The sequence below is a fragment of the Myotis lucifugus genome, unplaced genomic scaffold, assembly GCF_000147115.1.
Source record: "Myotis lucifugus unplaced genomic scaffold, Myoluc2.0 scaffold_44, whole genome shotgun sequence".
Lineage (NCBI taxonomy): Eukaryota > Metazoa > Chordata > Mammalia > Chiroptera > Vespertilionidae > Myotis > Myotis lucifugus.
Genome location: NW_005871092.1, coordinates 6976135 through 6994268, shown reverse-complemented (window position 1 = coordinate 6994268; position 18134 = coordinate 6976135). Strand labels below are relative to the sequence as shown.

Below are 18134 nucleotides of genomic sequence, written 5' to 3'. Positions count from 1 at the left end.
GCATCTGAGATCCAGGCCCTTTTAGGGGATGTAGAGTTCTAGAAAGAATGTGGTGAGAAATGATGCTGGAGTCCTAGGTGAAAACCAGACCTCGAGGGCCCTTGCAAGGCTCACTACGGAATGTGGATTCTATCTTGGGGACCATTGGGAGGATCTTTGATTTGTATGTTAGAAAAATCAAAGAGGCTGCAGAGAAGAGAGAGTCTGAGGGAGCCCCACTGGGAGCAGTTAGAATTGGAAATCCCCGGTTCTCACCTCCTTATGTGTCATCTCTCCTGAGATGTCTGAGTAGGAGCAGACGGATAAAGCAGCAAAGGTGGGTACCCACCAAGAGGGGGTCATTTTAGACCTGGACATCTGCCTTAAGTAATCAGACTGACATCAGTAATAGTAGTTAATGGACAATGTGTCAGTATCAAGTAAACAATATTCCTCAGCTCGATGCCACATCATATGTAGCAAAATTCAACCGTCACTTGTGCTTCTTCAGACTAACTCCAAACTTTAGGTTTTAATCGCCGTATCCAAAAGTTTCATTGGAAAAATGAACTCATGATGACAAAGAAAGGACTGTATTGCTTCACCAACAGATTTTATTAGCAATAAGATTTAGTGGTCAGATGTCAGCAGGCTCCCCACATGGGGTGAGAGTGAGCAGAACATCTTCCCTCACAGTTGCTTGGCTACAGAAAGTGTACCTGCGGAGAGAAAACAATGGTAAGTCAACTCCCTGTGGCCCGTAGTTGGTGTGTTAAGCAGGAGCCCACATTTTGCTCCCAGTGCTTGAGACCAGACATTGGCGGAGGGAAGACCTCTCTTCTGTATAAAGGACTGGATTCTCCTTTCCAGTGTTGTTTCAGGGTTGTGCAACAGTAGAGAGGAGGTGTTGCTGGACACCTCAAAGGACAGGGAAGACTCACTAGTTACATTCTAAAAACACCTACTAAACACTTGGCACATTGTCAACCAACACAACTGAGGAAGTGTAAGGTCAAGAGCATGACAAGAAATCAGCAAAAGAAAAAATTCTGAGACCCTGGTGTTCCATTGGCGAGGCATTCCTATTTTAACTCAGTAACTGACCTGAAATGACTAATTGTGCTCATTAAGACTGAACAATACTTGGGATGCTTTGGGGCTAATTTTCTTTAATATATAAGCACAATTATAAATTTATTGGTACATACAAGTCCTCAGAAAATGCTCTTTTCTCTCCATCTTCATTTCCTCCCCTGTGGTCTAATGGCTGGCAACTCACAAATGGCAAATTAAAACTTAAAAACTAATATTGATAAGGGAATGAAGGGCACACAATAACTATATATGAATAAAGGTGAACTGAATTTATTTTATAGTAGTTAAGAATATGTTGGAGTCAAATTCCTGCATATGAATTCTGGCACTAAGCCTTTATTTAATTATCTGTAAAATGGGGATAATAATAGTAACTACCTTCCATCACCACAATCAAGAGAATAAGCATATCTATCATCTCCCAATTTTTCTTCTGCTCCTTTATAATCTTTCTTTCCCATCCTTTTTCATCTTCCCTCATCCCCAGGCAACCACTGATCTGCTATCACTATGGACTCATTTGAATTGTACAGAATTTTACCAGGAGTTGAAATTAAAGATGTATGCACACTTTTGTCTTTTCCAACTGGTTTATTTCCCTCAACCTGAAGACCTTCCTTTAACATTTCTAATGTTGACCTGTTTTTGATAAATTCTTTTAGTTTTTGTATATCTGAAAAGTCTTTATTTCACCTTTATCTTTGAAAGATATTTTTGTGGGTATAGAATTCTAGGTTAACAGTTTTTTTCCTTTCAGTACTTTAAGACAGTTGTTTCACTGTCTTCTCACTTGCATTTCCGATGAGAAATTTGCTGTAATTATTATCCTTATTCCTCTGTATGTAATGCATATTTTTCTTCTGGCTGCTTAAAGATTTTTCTCTTTATGACTGGTTTTGAGCAATTTGATCTTGATGTGTGTAGGTTAGTTTTCTTCATGTTTCTTGTTATATCACTGAGACCTAATGGTTTATAGTTTCACCAAGTTTGAAAATTTATTCAAATATATATTTTTATCTGAAACAATTGTAAGGGTCTACCTTATTTGTTTCTTATCTCTCAGGGGTCACTTTCCTTTGTTGCCTAATGTTCAATGTCTAGAAACTGTTATTTTATATATTTTTATCTGAATTTTTGGTTGTTTTCCAGTTGGGAAGGTGTATCCAGTTGCTGTTATTCCATCTTTGCCAGAAGCAAAAGCCCTCTCATTGGGCTTTTATGAGGACTGGGGAACATGATGACAAAAGAAGCATAACACTGTGCCTCAAAATTTGGCTTTATATTCAAATCACTGGGCTAATATTGGTTTTGTGCTGACCATCAACATCATCAGCTCACTTTTTCTGGTGTTTCACTCTGCTAAATCTCTTTTGGTTCACACACACACACACTTTAGTCTTGGTTAGAACCAAAGGCTGACCTTTGTCTTCAGTAAGAGGCCTAATGATCCAGAATAGCCTATTTGTATTCCTTGATAAGTTAAATATTTTTCAAATCATTTAAGTGGCAATTGGGTGAACCCAGAACATTTGGGGAAGATACACATGCTAAGCACACACATAGCACAAGGCATAGTAGCTGAATAACATCAAGTTTCTCACCTTAAATCTTGAAACCAGAATTTCATTCTAACACCACTTGTGTTAGATAACACAACACTCATCTACAAATTTATCAAAGTTGTTTCCCTAAAGTTCTGCACTTTATCCTAAAGAAACAAGAGGTTCGAGGAAGCAGGTGTGGGTGGGATGTAGGAGAACCATCACAAGAGATTTAACTTAAAATCAACTTCCAGTGGGAATAGAACTATAAATGTGATTCAATACTTCAAATCTCTTTGGATTTTTATTACTTACAGTTTCCCATCATTTCTTTGCACCATGACCTGGGATGCTCCCACTTTGGGTAGAGTTGGGTTGATCACATTGTTATACCAAATAAATTTAACACTCTTCAAATCTCCAACATCCACATCTGAGTCAAATTCATTGGTATGAATACTGAATGGTCGGAGAATGCCCCTTGGAAATTAAAAAGTTAGTAAAAACATACATCAATTTACATACATATACATAAATAGATGTATTTCTAAAACCAGCTCGCATCTCTAGTACAATAACTGATGGTACATTTGTCATTTGAATGTATTAAATAAGTGCAGACATGTATCTCAGTGTTAGCTTGTCTGCCATCAATAACTCATATTACTTTAAAGTCATTCTTACTACTAATAAAACTTCAAACATGATTTAGTCACTAATCCTCTCACAATGTAATAAATGATGGCATCATTATATCATCTTTCCCCAGTTGTTTTGTGGACAGAATTATTATTTACTGATTATAAATCAGATGCCACTCATCCCAGTAAACATCAGGGGTTTTCTCAGGAAATAGCAGAGAGAAAAATTAGAAATAAAATTCTGAAATGTATGAAGGTGCAAGGCTGAAATCACCTCTTCCTTTTGATGATGGGTGGCAGTAGCTTATGCTCAAATAGTAATAGATCAACTCTTATGTCCATAACATACATTGAATGCGCGAGGTATTCCAACACTTATGAAGCTTAGAGTTGTATTTCACTCACTTGAAAACTTCGTACTGCTTAGAGTTTCCTCTGTCGCCAAACAAAGAAACTAGCACGTGTCCTCTGACCTTCTTTCCAGACAGAATAACAGTTACCCTATACCTCCAACCTGTATGGGGCGGGGGGAGGGGGTGGAATGCAAAAAGTCAGCTTGCAGAGAAGACACTGAAAACAGGCTAAGTTGAATTCACTGCTGCTGTACCCTGAGTAACTTATATAGGGTGTCCCAAAATTCACGCAAGATTTGAATTTTGCGTGAGCATCAACAACAACAACAACAAAAATAAAAGCCTAATTTTACTTAGTTTACTGAATCAGATTCTAATATCTGTTGCTCTTTGATTTCAATCCCTTCAATTTGATAAACATTACCAAGTACTAATTATGGCCCAGGAGCAGGGACAATGAAGACCAATGAAGACCATGGCTTTGTGTATGTGCCAGCAAAGCCATGGAGGCCATTTACCCGATGTGCTATTTCATACATAACCCGATACTGTGTACTTTATGAAACAATAAAAAATTTACAATTTTTAATTATAAACCTGGTTTTCTATCAAAATTACTTCTTGCGTGAATTTTGGGACACCCTATACATGTGTTGGTAGTTCTCAGAGCCACAGACATTCCTTTAGCTAACCGTTCAGAGGACAGGCACTGGGGGAGGGGAAGAGCATGCCCTCTTTCCAAAGTCAATAGATTTGAAGACAAGAGAAAGGGTAAATCTTTTGCTTTCAATTTCTTTAACCTGACAATGTATTCTTAAATGTTAAAAGAACTTTATGTTAAAACATAGTAGAAAATACTAGACTATGACATTTTCATCAGTTGACTTCATTTTTATAGCAGCATTATCTCTTTCTTTTGTCTAAATAGAGTACATTTATTTTAAAAATTATACAATTCAACTTTCCACTGCCATTGAAAATATATTAATTTGTGGTAACCAATTTATGGTACTACTCAATTGTAAACTATCAGTTTTTACCATTTTGAGCTAGCCTGGGGTATTGGTGGGGCGGGGGGTGGGGGCTGGGGTGGGGAGTGGATAACATTTGGCTTTAGTTTTTACAATGCAGCTAGTTTGATTCCTAACCAAATAGTTTTCTTCCTTTATTAGCTAGAAGAGAAACTTGGAGTCTGTCCCCACACTTGACCATCCACACATCCTCCAAGGCCCAGCACCGGCAGAGTGTGCAACCCTAAATATAAATATCTCTTGAATCTGCCCATTCCTTTCGATTCCCTCAACTTTGCCATCTCTTGCCTGGATTACTTTTCTCTTTGTACGAAACCTCCGAATTTTGCTCAGTGAAACTTTTGACTGAATGTGAAGGTCTGGGGCAGAAGCAGCGTCCAGGATCAAATAGGAAGAATTTTTTGTTTCATTTATAGTTCAGCCCCCAAACTCTGTACTACTATCCAAATTAGCTGAGCACAGCATTTGATTATTTTTCCATGTTAGGGAGTTTAAAACTTCTGTACAGAAAAGCAATTTCACGCATTTTCACTGGGCGTGATAAAGTACATAACATGAAGAGTTTAAGGCAAATCAAGTAGAGACTTACGGGGGAAATAGTTGGCGTCACCCGTGTTTAGATAAAATGTCTGGCCAACTCCCTTAGCTTTCTCAGCATATCTGTCAGCATAATGTCCCATCTGTGGGCAGCCTTCAGTTGGACAGGGGAAGCACTTGTTCTGGGGGAAATAAACAAGTGATGGATGAGGATGCTCTTTCTCATAATAGTGCGTCAGCTTTGACCCATGTGTTGTTACAATTCGAATATTCTAAAACCAATTCTGTTCTGATGGTAAAAGAGAACTTTAATAGTGTCTCAGCAAAGGTTAAAAATGCATCTCATTATTTACAATGACGAGTCAGCAACTTCACTGTTAAGTAACACAATACTAACAAAATTACAAAAAACCACACAAAAGAGAATTTATGCCTATAGTTACATATACATATTTTAATATTTTTCCTCTTGCTCCCATGGCCCCAACACACCCACCTGCCTGCAGGTGGTTAGAATTTATTTTAGAAAGTCTGCAAGGGACAGAGCAAGAGGTGATAATCAGCTTTTGGTCCCCAAAATAGGACCCAGTAGGAGGACAATGGCTCAAAAGTCGGGTTTTCCTCAATTCCTTTAGCTCCCACTTAGCATATAAAAGTGTAAAGAATCCAGATCTCACAATGGACATAGACACCATGGGGATGAGGGCATGAGTGGGGGAGTTGGGGGGATAAGGACATATATGTAATACCTTAATCAATAGAGAGAGAAAAAGAATTCAGATCTCAGAATTCTCTCTGAGCGGAGAGAAATGCCCCAGTTGGTTGTAAAAGCTTAGCCATAAGGTTGGGGTCTAAAAAGATGGATATCATATAGGAACTGTGGGCCAAGGAATTCTGGGAAGAAAAGAGGGAAAGGAAGGAACAGAGTGGGAAGGAGAAATAGCAATTCCCACTATAGGAAGGCAAGGCTGCTCCATCCTGGATCAATGGACCAGACGGGGACTGGGCGGAGTACAGGGTCTGCATCCAGCAGATGCGAAGGGGGCACTGAGCCAGCCAGGAGGAATGGCCAAAGCTCTCTGAGGGCATTGCCTGAGCCAGAAGAGTGGCTGTCCCCAGAATTCACCAGCAGACATTTGCCATGGGCCCATCAATAGGGAGGACCCCCAAGTTCTCCCTCTGCCCAACACATGCTGACCACCACCACCACCATGATCACCTGGCCACAGCCAGCTTGGAGAGAAAGGCTGAGAAATCTGCAAGACTGAGACTATCCTATATAATAAAGGCCTAATTTGCTAAGTATCAGACCATTCAACCGCTCAACCAGTCACTATGATGCGCACTGACCACCAGGGGGCAGACGCTCCGACCAGTAGGTTAGCTTGCTGCTGGGGTCTGGCAGAGGCAGCTGGGGCTGTGAGGACTGAGCCCCTTGCATGAATTTCGTGCATCGGGCCTCTAGTTATTACACAGTTTTATAAAGTCAGCATTTAAGACAAGGTTACCATGTTTATCAGCATCCTGTAGCCACACACCCAGATTTCCATAGACTATTTTTTTTAACCTAGAATTATTTCCAAAACAAGATTGAGCATTTATCTGACACGGGCAGAAGCGAGAGAGCAAGGCAGACATGAGACATTTCAGTAGACAAGCCCATTTCTTGAAAGTTCTCCAGTACCTTAAAGTTCACCATTAAAAGAAATCTGTAGAACTAAAGGGTTAGGTAATGTGGCAGTCATAGAGTGACATCCAGTGAATGCGTGTCAGGGACAGTGAACGACAGCAGCCACAATAAATGATGCTCACAAAATCCCTGGGGGCCCAGGTGGAGTCTACTCACTTCAGTGAAAGAGCTGTAAGAGGCACAGGGGAAGCCAGTGAAACCATCAGGGTGGAGGATGCTGTCGGAGTAATACTTGTAGCTTCTCAGGTGATTACAGGCAACAAAGTCACGAGAGCCTTTGAAATCAGACATGATTCCACATCAGTGACAGATTTTATCCTTGCGAGTTAATGTCATGATCAGAATGGAGTTAAGTTGTTCAATAGGTTTCTCTAATTAGTGTGAACTCATGGTGGTCACAGGACAAAAACATTTATGAACTGTATTTATGATTTGTAATGAAATTAGAAGTTAAGTACTGTTCAAGATGCTAATAGTTAGGCCATAGCTAATGAAAAATAGCAATTTTTGCAACTAGAAAAATTGCTTTTTTTTAAAAAATGGACAAATAACTTTAGAAGGAAAAGATTGGTCCATATTGATACTTAGCAAATGCATTTCCTGAATTTGATCCTTGGAAAGTTGACTACAAATACATTTTCTTTCTTACAGTCTCTCCTCATGCCACTTCCCCCAATGAAAACCCCATATCTTGGGGATACAATTAAAAGTCCTTGGTTATAGAAAATGTGAGTCCTGTACAATGTCAAAATATTCAGCAAGTTTAGCAAAACAAAACACAAATCCTCCCCCAAGAAAAACCTGCCATGCACACATGGTTTTACCTTCCCAGATCCCCTCAATATCAACAATCTGAGAGAGAATGTTCTTCTGACATCCGGGCATGTCTTTTCCTCCATTTGGAAAGAAATCCAGGTGTCCCGCAGTTTGGCTCATTCCAAATCCTGAGGAATTTCACAATATGGGAAAGATGATGTTATTGTATGAACTGAAAACCCTCTAAAACACACTAATGTATAGACTCAAAAACCATTCTAGGAAGACCAGTTGAGGAACTCACCCATGTTGGGGATTATGGGGGCAGCGTCTGTGTGAATTACATCCACAAACTGAGCATCACTGGGGTCCAATCGGACTAATTCAGGTGTTCCCTCAAAGCAAGGTTCAGCTGGGTCCAAACCTAAAGAAACAAGACATGTGACATCAGTACCTATCAGTGCACCTGTGCATTCACCTGTGTTCATTTGTACAGACCTGAGTGCAAGCATTGGCGGTCATTATGAGTTAGGCATGAAAGAGTTAAGCTAGTTCTTTCCTGCCTTACCATTTCTTGAAGGGAAATCTGTGTCTCATTTACTATTCGCATTAAAGTGAATTTTCCTCAAACCATAGGATTTTGTTTCATTTATGAACACTTAAGTCACTAAGACAATCCCCATCACTGTTCTTTTTAATTTCATTTTTACATTAAATTTATTGGGGGTGATATCAGGCTAATAACACTCATCACTAGCAGAAGTTACAAGGGAAGAGCCAAACACTGGCCTCTAAAAGTTGCTGAAGGCTAAACCAGGTCCCCAGCGCCCGGCTGACTAGGCTCTCATACACATTTACGGACTATGGGAAAGAACGTTCTCTCCAGCAAATTAACTATACACATTCCAGATGCATCCACCAAGCCAAACGTAACCAACTTCTCCAAAGTACTAAGAAGAAACTGAGAGGGGGAGGGTAGAAGAGGGCAGTGGCTGCTTCTAGAAAGAGTCAGCTCTCAGACGCAGGATAGTGAAGTCTTTCTTATAAACATATAGGTTTGTTGTAGGACCTGGGTGTCCAACATGGGACCCCATTGGCCAAATGCAAGGAGCCTGAGATTTGTAAAATCATATCGTTTAATTAGCATCATGCAGAACTGGTAGCCCAGGGCCACGGGACCACCTGCCCCCAACTCAGCTCTTGGGTTGTGGTTGATGACAATTGGGCTCATTATCAATTGCTATTGAAGCAGAATAGAATTCGTGATACATTTTTGAGCTCTTTGGGTTTAATTCTATTTATTATTTAATCTATAACTTATGCTGTTTATCCTATTCCTGAAACTTGTCCTTTGTGAATGCTTAAAAAAGGGAAAATAGATATGAATAAGACCTCTACATGCTTTCAATTCACATTTTAGTCCCATGCAATATTTACATGTTAAACAGAACTCTGTAAGCTGAAGACCAGAGCCATAAAAATCCACAAGGGCTCAGCAGACACTGATCATGTGGCTCAATTCAGAAAATGTGAAAACCTGTCTCCTACTTTGGTAGAAAACACCACATTTTCATCCTCTCAGACACCATGTGGGCTACATGTCGTCTAATCGTGTAGCGTTTACTGTTTTGACCAACCTGTGATGCGTCCAACCGTCCCATTGGTCCTCCTTCCCGCCTCGCCGGCCGCGTGGGAACCCAGGCTGTGGCCGATGATGTGGACATCGGAAGGCGAGTACCCAAATGCTGACTGTTGGAAAGAAAATGTCGTCAGAATGTTTTCAAATTCAGAATGCGGAATTCAAGATGAATACAGAAGGGGAGCCTCTGAAAACCGGAGTTTTAAGAAGACATACTCCCCCCTTCAAAGCAATTAATTTTGAGGTATATATATTTAAATATAATAAAAAATGGTGATGGGCTTAACAATTAAACAGGTAGAAGTAGGGCTCTCTTTTGTTGTTTTCCAACAAAACACGAGGAATGGTTACCCAGAGTCAGTAAAGTACATATTTGGATCAGAAAATAATAATGAAAGCAATCATTTAGGCACGTTCAAGTTCAACATCTTCTTTGTTTTTAGTTAACAACTCAGGTTAGCTTGTTATCACTGTGCTTCTCTTAAAATTTTTTTTAAAAAACTAGTTTACTCTTGAGGCTGACATTACCATGTCAACTTGGTTTAATAACTGGTACAATTAAGAGAAATACTGGGGGAATTCAGTAGAAACAGTCTACCTGGTTGCTTGAATAATATCACATTTAAAAAAAAACCTAATTGATTGACCTCAGTAGGCATATTGATGCAGCCCAATCTGGACTTTTTTTTTTTTTCCAACCAAGGCGAAAGCCAACCTCAGTAGAGAAATGTCTCTATTAATGATCACACCTACAGCATTGCTTGTTGTCCTGTGGAAGGGAATCCAGAGAGGCCATATGCATGGGTTTTACACACAAGTTACCTGAAGGACTTGTACAAAGTATGCCACCTCTGCCCCCACAATCCGGATGTTCTGTGAGGCCTGTGTGTAGCCCGTTCTGGAGCCACTTTTCCAATCCACGCAAATGCAGTTCACGTTTTCCACCATAAACATGTTCTGGTGGAAGAGACACAATACATGGGTAAGCGATTCAGAATCTTTATCACTTTCCAATGAATACCTCTGAGGACTAGGATTTACAATATCATGCTTGCTGATAACCCCAAAGCAATGAGCATAACGGACTTCTAGTCTGTTATGGATATAGATTCCCTTTTAAAGTTTAACATTGACTCCAAACTGGAGCGTTGGCCATAATCGGAACTGGATTCTTGGGATTTCTACTGCAACACTTGCATAGACACTGATTCAGGGAAAAAATATATAAACTGTGGTACAGTGGGTTGTGTCATCAGAGCTTCATGATGTCGTAAGACTACATTGTTCTTTACCAGAACGCTCTGCAGGACATTACCTTTCTTGTTCACTGCTGTATCTTCAGTGCCCTGCAAGTTCCTGGCACATGTAGGTGCTCAATAAATACTTATTGAATGAATGAATGTATGAATGAATGAAAGGCCATGTTAGGATCCCCTTACGTATTAACTATGTTGAAGACAAATGAGTAAGCTTTTCTACAATGGGAGAACTAAGCAAAGTTTTTAGACAAATGCATTCTCTTGTATAATGTTCCTTGATCAGCTACCTAGCCATTCCTAGGGAATTTTGTTCTATTTGATTTTCTGACTTTTTTTAACCCTTCATTTTCACAGGGCACACAGCCAAAAACAAATGAAAGAAGATAGGATCACAATACATGGCAACAACAGAAGCTGGAAACGAAAAGCTACTAGTACACAGTTTTCCTAGATATTGCCACCATAGGGAGATCACAGAGTAGCAAGGGAAATTCATTCTTTTGGGCTTACTAAGTTCTATTCGCTCCTCACATAGCAATGAAAACCTACCAAAAACATTTAAAGCTATAGACAATGCAACTCCTGTTGTATCAGTACGGCAACATGTGTTGCTAACTTTTGAAATATCTTTCTATCCTTTATTGGATAACTGCTACCCAGAGCCTCCAAATGCCCGCCAATCTTGCCACCCTGACGGTGCCAGGCCATCTGCACCACCTCCACCTCCTGGACCTCCCCTGGACACCCAGGCCAGCAGGACCAGAGGCCCCTCCAGTGTCACGATGGCCAGCGTTTGTCCTGATTGGCTGGGGCTGTGCCTTCCTCGTGGTCGATGATCACGCCAAACAATCATCCCTGAAGAGAGGACCCCGTCTCACCTTGCACATATTGGCCAGCCAGCCTTCTTCTCCCTTGTCTATGAATCCGTGAATAATGAAACGGGTTTTCCTATCCGTTTTGAAATTGGAGGCCTCGATAGTTGATGGCTCTGCAACGATTTCCTGTTTAGGGGAGAAAAGTGTTTAATGTCAAGTCTCTCACAGACTCCAGCAGAACTGTTTGTAAGGAAAGGGAGGCGGTAGGAGAAGACTGCCCGGGCGTGGGAGCCTGTGAGTGATGGTTCTCCCATTTCAACCAAGCTGTCTGCAACCAGCACCAAGTCGCTGCTTCCCAAGTCACAACATTTTTTCAGTTGTTCAACTTGGGATACATCTGCTAACATACTGGTGGTAGAGGGCTCACCTCCATGCACTGAAAGGGTTTGTGTGTGTCTGGATTTTATATATGTACAATATGTTGGAAGAGCCTGGCTGGTGTGGCTCAGTTGGTTGGAGCATCGTCCCATGAACCGAAAGGTTGCCAGTTCAATTCCTGGTCAGAGCACATATCTGGGCTGGGGCTTCGATTCTCTCTCTCTCTCTCTCTCACTCTCTCTCTCTCTCTCTCCCTCCCTCCCTCCCTCCCTCCCTCTCTCCATCTCTCCCTCCCTTCCTCTCCCTAAGCATGACCTTGGGTGAAGATTAAAAAAATATGTTAGAAGAGTATATATATATGATCCTCAAAAATGTATACACACACTTTAAATAATTATAAAGGCTGTGTTTATTAAAATACATTTCATTTTCAAAATTGAGCATTCAGCTGTTAAAGTGTGTACACATTTGGGGGGACAGCCTGTATGTCCATATTTAAATGATTTATTAAATGGTACCATAGAGGTAGGATGAGAACAATGTCAAGGTACTGGACCTTCTATAAACAAAGTTACATAAAATAATACTGAAGCTCACAAAAATCTGCAAAGATGTACATTCCACTGACGTATTCCCTTTAGAAGACTTAAAACTCAGTGTCCTTATCACATACAGCAGATGGGACTGAGCTCTGAAAGCGACGAGCACGCGTACCTGAAAGGAGTTGGGGTTCTCATTGGTGTACAGGAGGAAGCGGGTGTTGACCTCTTTGGGGCCCCAGGGCAATATTTTGAGGGGTCTTTCCACAATCCCTGCCCAGGGGGCGTCATCGCTGAAGCAGCCAAGTCTTAGGAAGCAGACTTCTTTCCCTGCAATCACCCAGAAGGGTTTCAAGGATATTAGTTTAACCAGAATGTTCTTTTTTAATGGTCTCTATGGCAAAGTATGAGTTAAATTCTATTTTGTGGCTCACTGTCTTCCTCCTCATCCCCAAGCATCTTGCTATCTACACAGTCACAAAACAGTGTCAATAGACAACGCCCAAGCTAAAGACAGGGGCTGCTCCCCATCTCTACCATGTGGGACCACGCACCCCCTTCATCTCTCTGTGCAGTGCTGTGTGGGGTCCCCTTCAGCCTCTCAACTCAGACGTCTTTCTCGAGCCATTGGTGCCCCCAGGCCTTGGTAGAGGAGGTGAGGCTCTCAACTCCTTGTAGCCATCTTCTGGCTTTGGGCTTTGGGTAGAGAGCTCATTTCCTGCAAAGGCCCAAACCTGATATCTGTGAGTGGCTGAGTATTTAGGTCCCTGACCCATGTTAAAGGGGCATCCTGGATTCCGTGATGAAGAAGCTCCTCACAAACATCAAACAGAAAATTCGTGGTTTGACTCAACTCTAGGCTTAACTATTACCCCAAAGAACTACACAAAGGAAGGGTTTTGGAGGAAGACAAAGCCTAGATTCACAGAAGGAGTAGGAGTCGTAGCTTGTGGGGGCTGCATTCTCAAAGTAATATCATGTGCCAGGTACTGGGCATGATGGTTTACGTGACTTACGTGACCTAAGTCTCACAGTGATCCTATGAGAGGAGTGGTAGTATATGCCCATTTCACAGATGATGATAGTGAGGCTCAGAGAGGTTAAGAGTTTTGCTCAGGGAAATACACTTGTGGCTGCTGGAACCAGGGTTTAAACCCCACATGACCCCAAGCTAGGGTTGCTGGATTTAGCCACTAAAAAGACAAGTTAGAGTATCAGATAAAAAATGAATATTTTTTAGAGAGAACGATCACATATTTGTTGTTTATCGGAAATTCAAATTTAACTGGGCGCCTGAGCTTTCATCTGGCAACCTTCCTCCAGGTGCCTGTGCTCTTGACCATGCACCTTTCTTGCTCTATTCCTTGTCCCCATTGTGGTTTGAATTCAGCCGTCCTAGCCCTTCCTGAAAGGACTGAACACTATATAAATATACTGACTTACCTACTACTGTTCCCAGCAGCAGCGAAAGTGTCCAGATTGGAAGCATCTAAACAAAGTTAAAAATTTGAGTGAATCAGGCTCAGTTAGTTTCCAAAAGATTGGCATAATTCAAGTCCAGTTAGACCTTTGAGGGGTGGGGGGGAGATAGGGAAATACTAATAAATTAGGCTTGGAAAACATGCTCCCGACTCACCGTGGCAGTTCCGTCAGGCCCCGCGCACAACCAGATAGCACCTAAAGGTCCTTTTATAGGCAAGCCTTATCTTTCTGAGCGGTTCCAAGGATGCATTTCTGGTTTTAATCATAAATAAACCAAAATTGATAGAGTAGGTAAAGTTTTCCACAGTACTTGTGGGAAGATGGGAAAAGGTTAGTTATGAGCAATTCTCTCCCAGCCTGATTATATGCTCAGAATCACCATAACTTCCTGATGGTCAAGGCTCCAGCCTGCCTCTTTTTACATTTACAATCTCTGTGCAGGGATGTGGGTATGTGCAAAACTAAATTGTTTTCACAGATTTGATAGCAACGGTCTTGAAAACAAATACTAAATGCTTACTAGCTCAGGCAGTTTTTGTTTAACCTTGCCTTCCCTTCAAAAACAGTGAAATAGAGGCAATTCTTCAAGAGAGTTCATTCCTCTTAGGAAAGCACTTGATATTTTAATTTAATAGTCCATAGAACTAGCTTATTTCTCAATGATAACATGGGGAAGAGAATAAATGAGCTGACAAAAGGAATTGAAGATACTTCTAAGAGCATAGAGGTGAAATCAGTGACCCCACCATCGAATGAAATTATGAATGAGAGAGAAAAATCAAATTCAACTCGGAAAAAATGGTTTGGGAAAAATAATCTGAAAGAGAAGTATTGGATGGAAAAGAACTGAGATATTTTCAGTGGGTGATAGATTGCTTAAAATAAATTTTAAACAGATGGTGATGGGATACCATAATTTTAAGAGATTGGTGCCATTCAGTGTGACAGCATCAGAGATACAGACTGAGTCCTTTGAAGTCTCCACATTTGTAGGTCAAAAATGGTCCAATAATTCAGTTCCCTGACAAAGTTTACAGGTACAGGGGAAAAAGCAATAGAATTATTTGTCTATGAAGAAAGTTGGGCAAGGAAAATGTTAAAATCAGGACGGCAGGCACAAGAAAGAATTCCATGGGTAGTACATACCAGACCCTTAACATAACCCTGTTGAATGAATGAATGAACAAACAAATGAGGGAATGAGAATAAAAAAACAACTTATTGCTACATTGCTACAGTATGAACTGCCTATACAATCTCACAGTAAAGAACTGTGATTTTCTGAAGCCCTTTCTACTCAAAACAAGCAAGCAAGCAAACAAACAAAACCCCCTCACAAGTGAGCCAATGTTCACTTTTTGGTTTACTGTGAAGTAAAATATATTCTGTGTGACTTACCAAATAATTCACACAAAATTTCTCAGTTGGCCTTTTAGATAGTACAACATTGAATCCATAATTCAGGTGATCTTTGCTCAATAGAGGCTATAGAATTAGGACAAAGAGTCATCAAATTCTGAGACAGAGACTAGAGTCCATGGGGAATTATTTTATAAATGAAAATCTTAGAATGTTTTAGGAAGATTCAATTTCCCAAACTGTTATAAAAGCGAAGAAGAGAATTGTACATGATCAGCAGTCTATCGGATGAGCTCTGGATAAATGACTACTAAATTCAATCTTGCTGAACCCTTTAGCTGAGTTGTAAAATTTTATCAACCCTATTGTTTCATGTAGACCACAAATGAGCTATCTAGGACTGTCTGTTTATGGAGTAGGTGGCAGAGGTTGGTGGCCCCTTCTTATATGGAATAGAACTACGCCTTACTACCTAATCTCCCTTGCAGGGAGACAGATCACATGATCAACATCTGGCCAATGAGCTGTGAGTACATAGATATGCACTAGTCCTAGTCCTGTTCATAAAAACTCATACATGATCCTCATATGCCTTGCTGTACATGGCTTGATGCAGGAAAGTATGGTAACCACGAATTCCATATGTTGAAGATAGCAGAGCCACAAGATGGAAGGAGCCTGGGTTCCATGCTTAGAAGAAAGCCAGCCATCAATTATGAAGACCCATTTTGAATTTTACATGAGCAAGAAATAAATTGCCATTGTTTTAAGCCGCTGATATTTCAGTGGTATAGGAACTAGCATTACCTTAACCAATAAAGGTCACTGTATTGTAGGATGATTTCTCCTACTTCCAAGAACTTATTTTTACCACTTAGCTATAGGGTTCAGCAAGTTCAGACACCAAACATTGAACCCTGGGCTATCAATTTTACCATGAGGTCTGGGTGGTACTTCTGTATAACATTGATATTTTGACAGATATTTTTCTAATTCTTCACTTTAAAAATCCATTTTCCGGCCATCTCCCAAATTATAAAAATTAACTGCTCAATTCTCCATTCCATTTCTGTAGAATTTTAATTTTAATGGGCATTTTCCTGTTCAGTCCTGATAGTGACTGTTGTTTTCATGAGCAATCTGAGGCCTTATGCTACCTCAAGTTTTAGTGGAAATTTACCCAAGGTTGTCTGGGCCCCAGGTGCAATGCATGTGTGATTGAAGCAGTTCAATCTGCTGGATACATAGGAAACTCTCACATACCACAGGGAGATGGACTGGAGTCCCCACCAGAACTCTGCTCCCCACCAGCCTTTGTTATTCCTCACATCTCGGGATTGCGGGCTAGAAGGTGGGCCCTGTAGAAGGTGGGCCCTATAGAAGGTGGGCCCTATAGAAGGTGGGCCCTGTAGAAGGTGGGCCCTGTAGAAGGTGGGCCCTGTAGAAGGTGGGCCCTATAGAAGGTGGGCCCTGTAGAAGGTGGGCCCTGTAGAAGGTGGGCCCTATAGAAGGTGGGCCATGTAGAAGGTGGGCCCTGTAGAAGGTGGGCCCTGTAGAAGGTGGGCCCTGTAGAAGGTGGGCCCTGTAGAAGGTGGGCCCTTTAGAAGGTGGGCCCTGTAGAAGGTGACAGCGCCATGGCAGTACTTTCCCAGGTAGCTCATGGCCTTGAAAGTGGACTCTCATTGAAAAATAATTCCTGACCAGCCATGCATTGTACAACTTTGACTCAGCTTTGACCCTGCAACCTTGGACATTTAAAAATAAAAATGCCAAACTTGTATGTTTTGAATCCAATAGCTTTGATTGCAGAGGAGTTAAATATTGATATAAGTTTAGGCTCTGGTTCTGGCCACCTCGTGATACCAAACTCCAGGTGAGGGAAAGAGAGGTCCTGGGACACCTGTCTGGCCAGATAACCAGCATGGGAACCAAACAAGGTCTCATTTACTTAACCTTCAGAGAGACTCCCTTATCCAGTCCAGTCTACCGCCAGGGCCACCGGTGGGAGGGAGAACACGCCGCCTGGGATGCCGACCTCCCCCGAGCAGAGGACATGATGATCTGGGGCTGCTGTTGCCTCCCACCCTCCAGAGCAACCATGTGGTCCCCTCTGAGAGGGTTCAGATCACCCAGACTCAGGGAGCATAACTGTAGTCATCCCTCCTCTGTTGTACATGGAGATGATTTACTCTGTGAACTAGAATAACAAGCAGACTTAAAAATTTATAGCATTAATTATTTAGCTTTACCTCCTTTCTTAGTTTGGGCATTTAATCTTCCACAGAGATGAACTTGCCCAAGGACACACGGTTGGGAAGCAGCAGAGCTCCTTCGGGAGGGGCAACTTCTTTCCCCCAGCCCAGGAGACTCGATGGCGGGACGCCCCAGGAGGCCCTGTGCTCCTAGGCTGTGTTCCTTTAGAGTTGATCTAGAAAAGAGTCAAGAGTGGGTTTAGCAGGAGGGGTCAGCACGGATGTGTGATACACATGTACGGTACCAGGGATCTGCTTTCCGAACCAAAGGCACATGCATCATTTATGGATAACCTATCTTATTTGTATTTAACTTTCCTACTGTTCATGCAGAAAAGGGCAATTTTATCACATAAAAGTACTACTTTTATCACACTGAATATAATAATTATTTCTTTCCTGGGCCATCACAGTAGGTTTTTTTTAAATTGCTTTTCTTGCCCTTAGACTGTCTCCTCTCTTGTCTGTCCTCTACATACTACCGGGCAATCAGGTTTGAACTGCAGACTGGCCATGACATTACAACCCCAACCTCCTTCCCTGCCCTGCGCTTTCTAGATGAGGACTGCCCAACGGAAATCTATTGTAAGCCACATTAAGAAAAAGTAAAAGAGAAATAGGTGAAATATATTTTAATCATTATGCCACATAAAATATTCAAAATATTATCATTTCAACACGTGGCACTAGCCACATTTCTGGTGATCAGTGGTCACCTGTGGCTAATGCCTATGTATTGGATAGCACGATTCTAGATCAAATTTACTCTTCTACATCACAAATAAGAC

General features: G+C 41.3%; 1 protein-coding gene across 1 annotated transcript; it reads right to left on the bottom strand.

The window, feature by feature from the left end:
• Positions 1–575: 575 nt before the first annotated feature.
• On the bottom strand, positions 576–13906 carry LOC102434164 (pancreatic triacylglycerol lipase). The gene is made up of 13 exons (XM_023753332.1): positions 13890–13906; positions 13697–13742; positions 12429–12583; positions 11400–11522; positions 10085–10219; positions 9261–9372; positions 7928–8047; positions 7692–7811; positions 7024–7142; positions 5230–5359; positions 3662–3770; positions 2931–3095; positions 576–698 (listed from the first exon to the last, which is right to left on the bottom strand). The coding sequence occupies exons 2-13, from the start codon at positions 13740–13742 to the stop codon at positions 617–619; spliced, it is 1416 nt and encodes a 471-aa protein (XP_023609100.1). The 5' UTR covers positions 13890–13906; the 3' UTR covers positions 576–616.
• Between the last annotated feature and the right edge of the window lie 4228 nt (positions 13907–18134).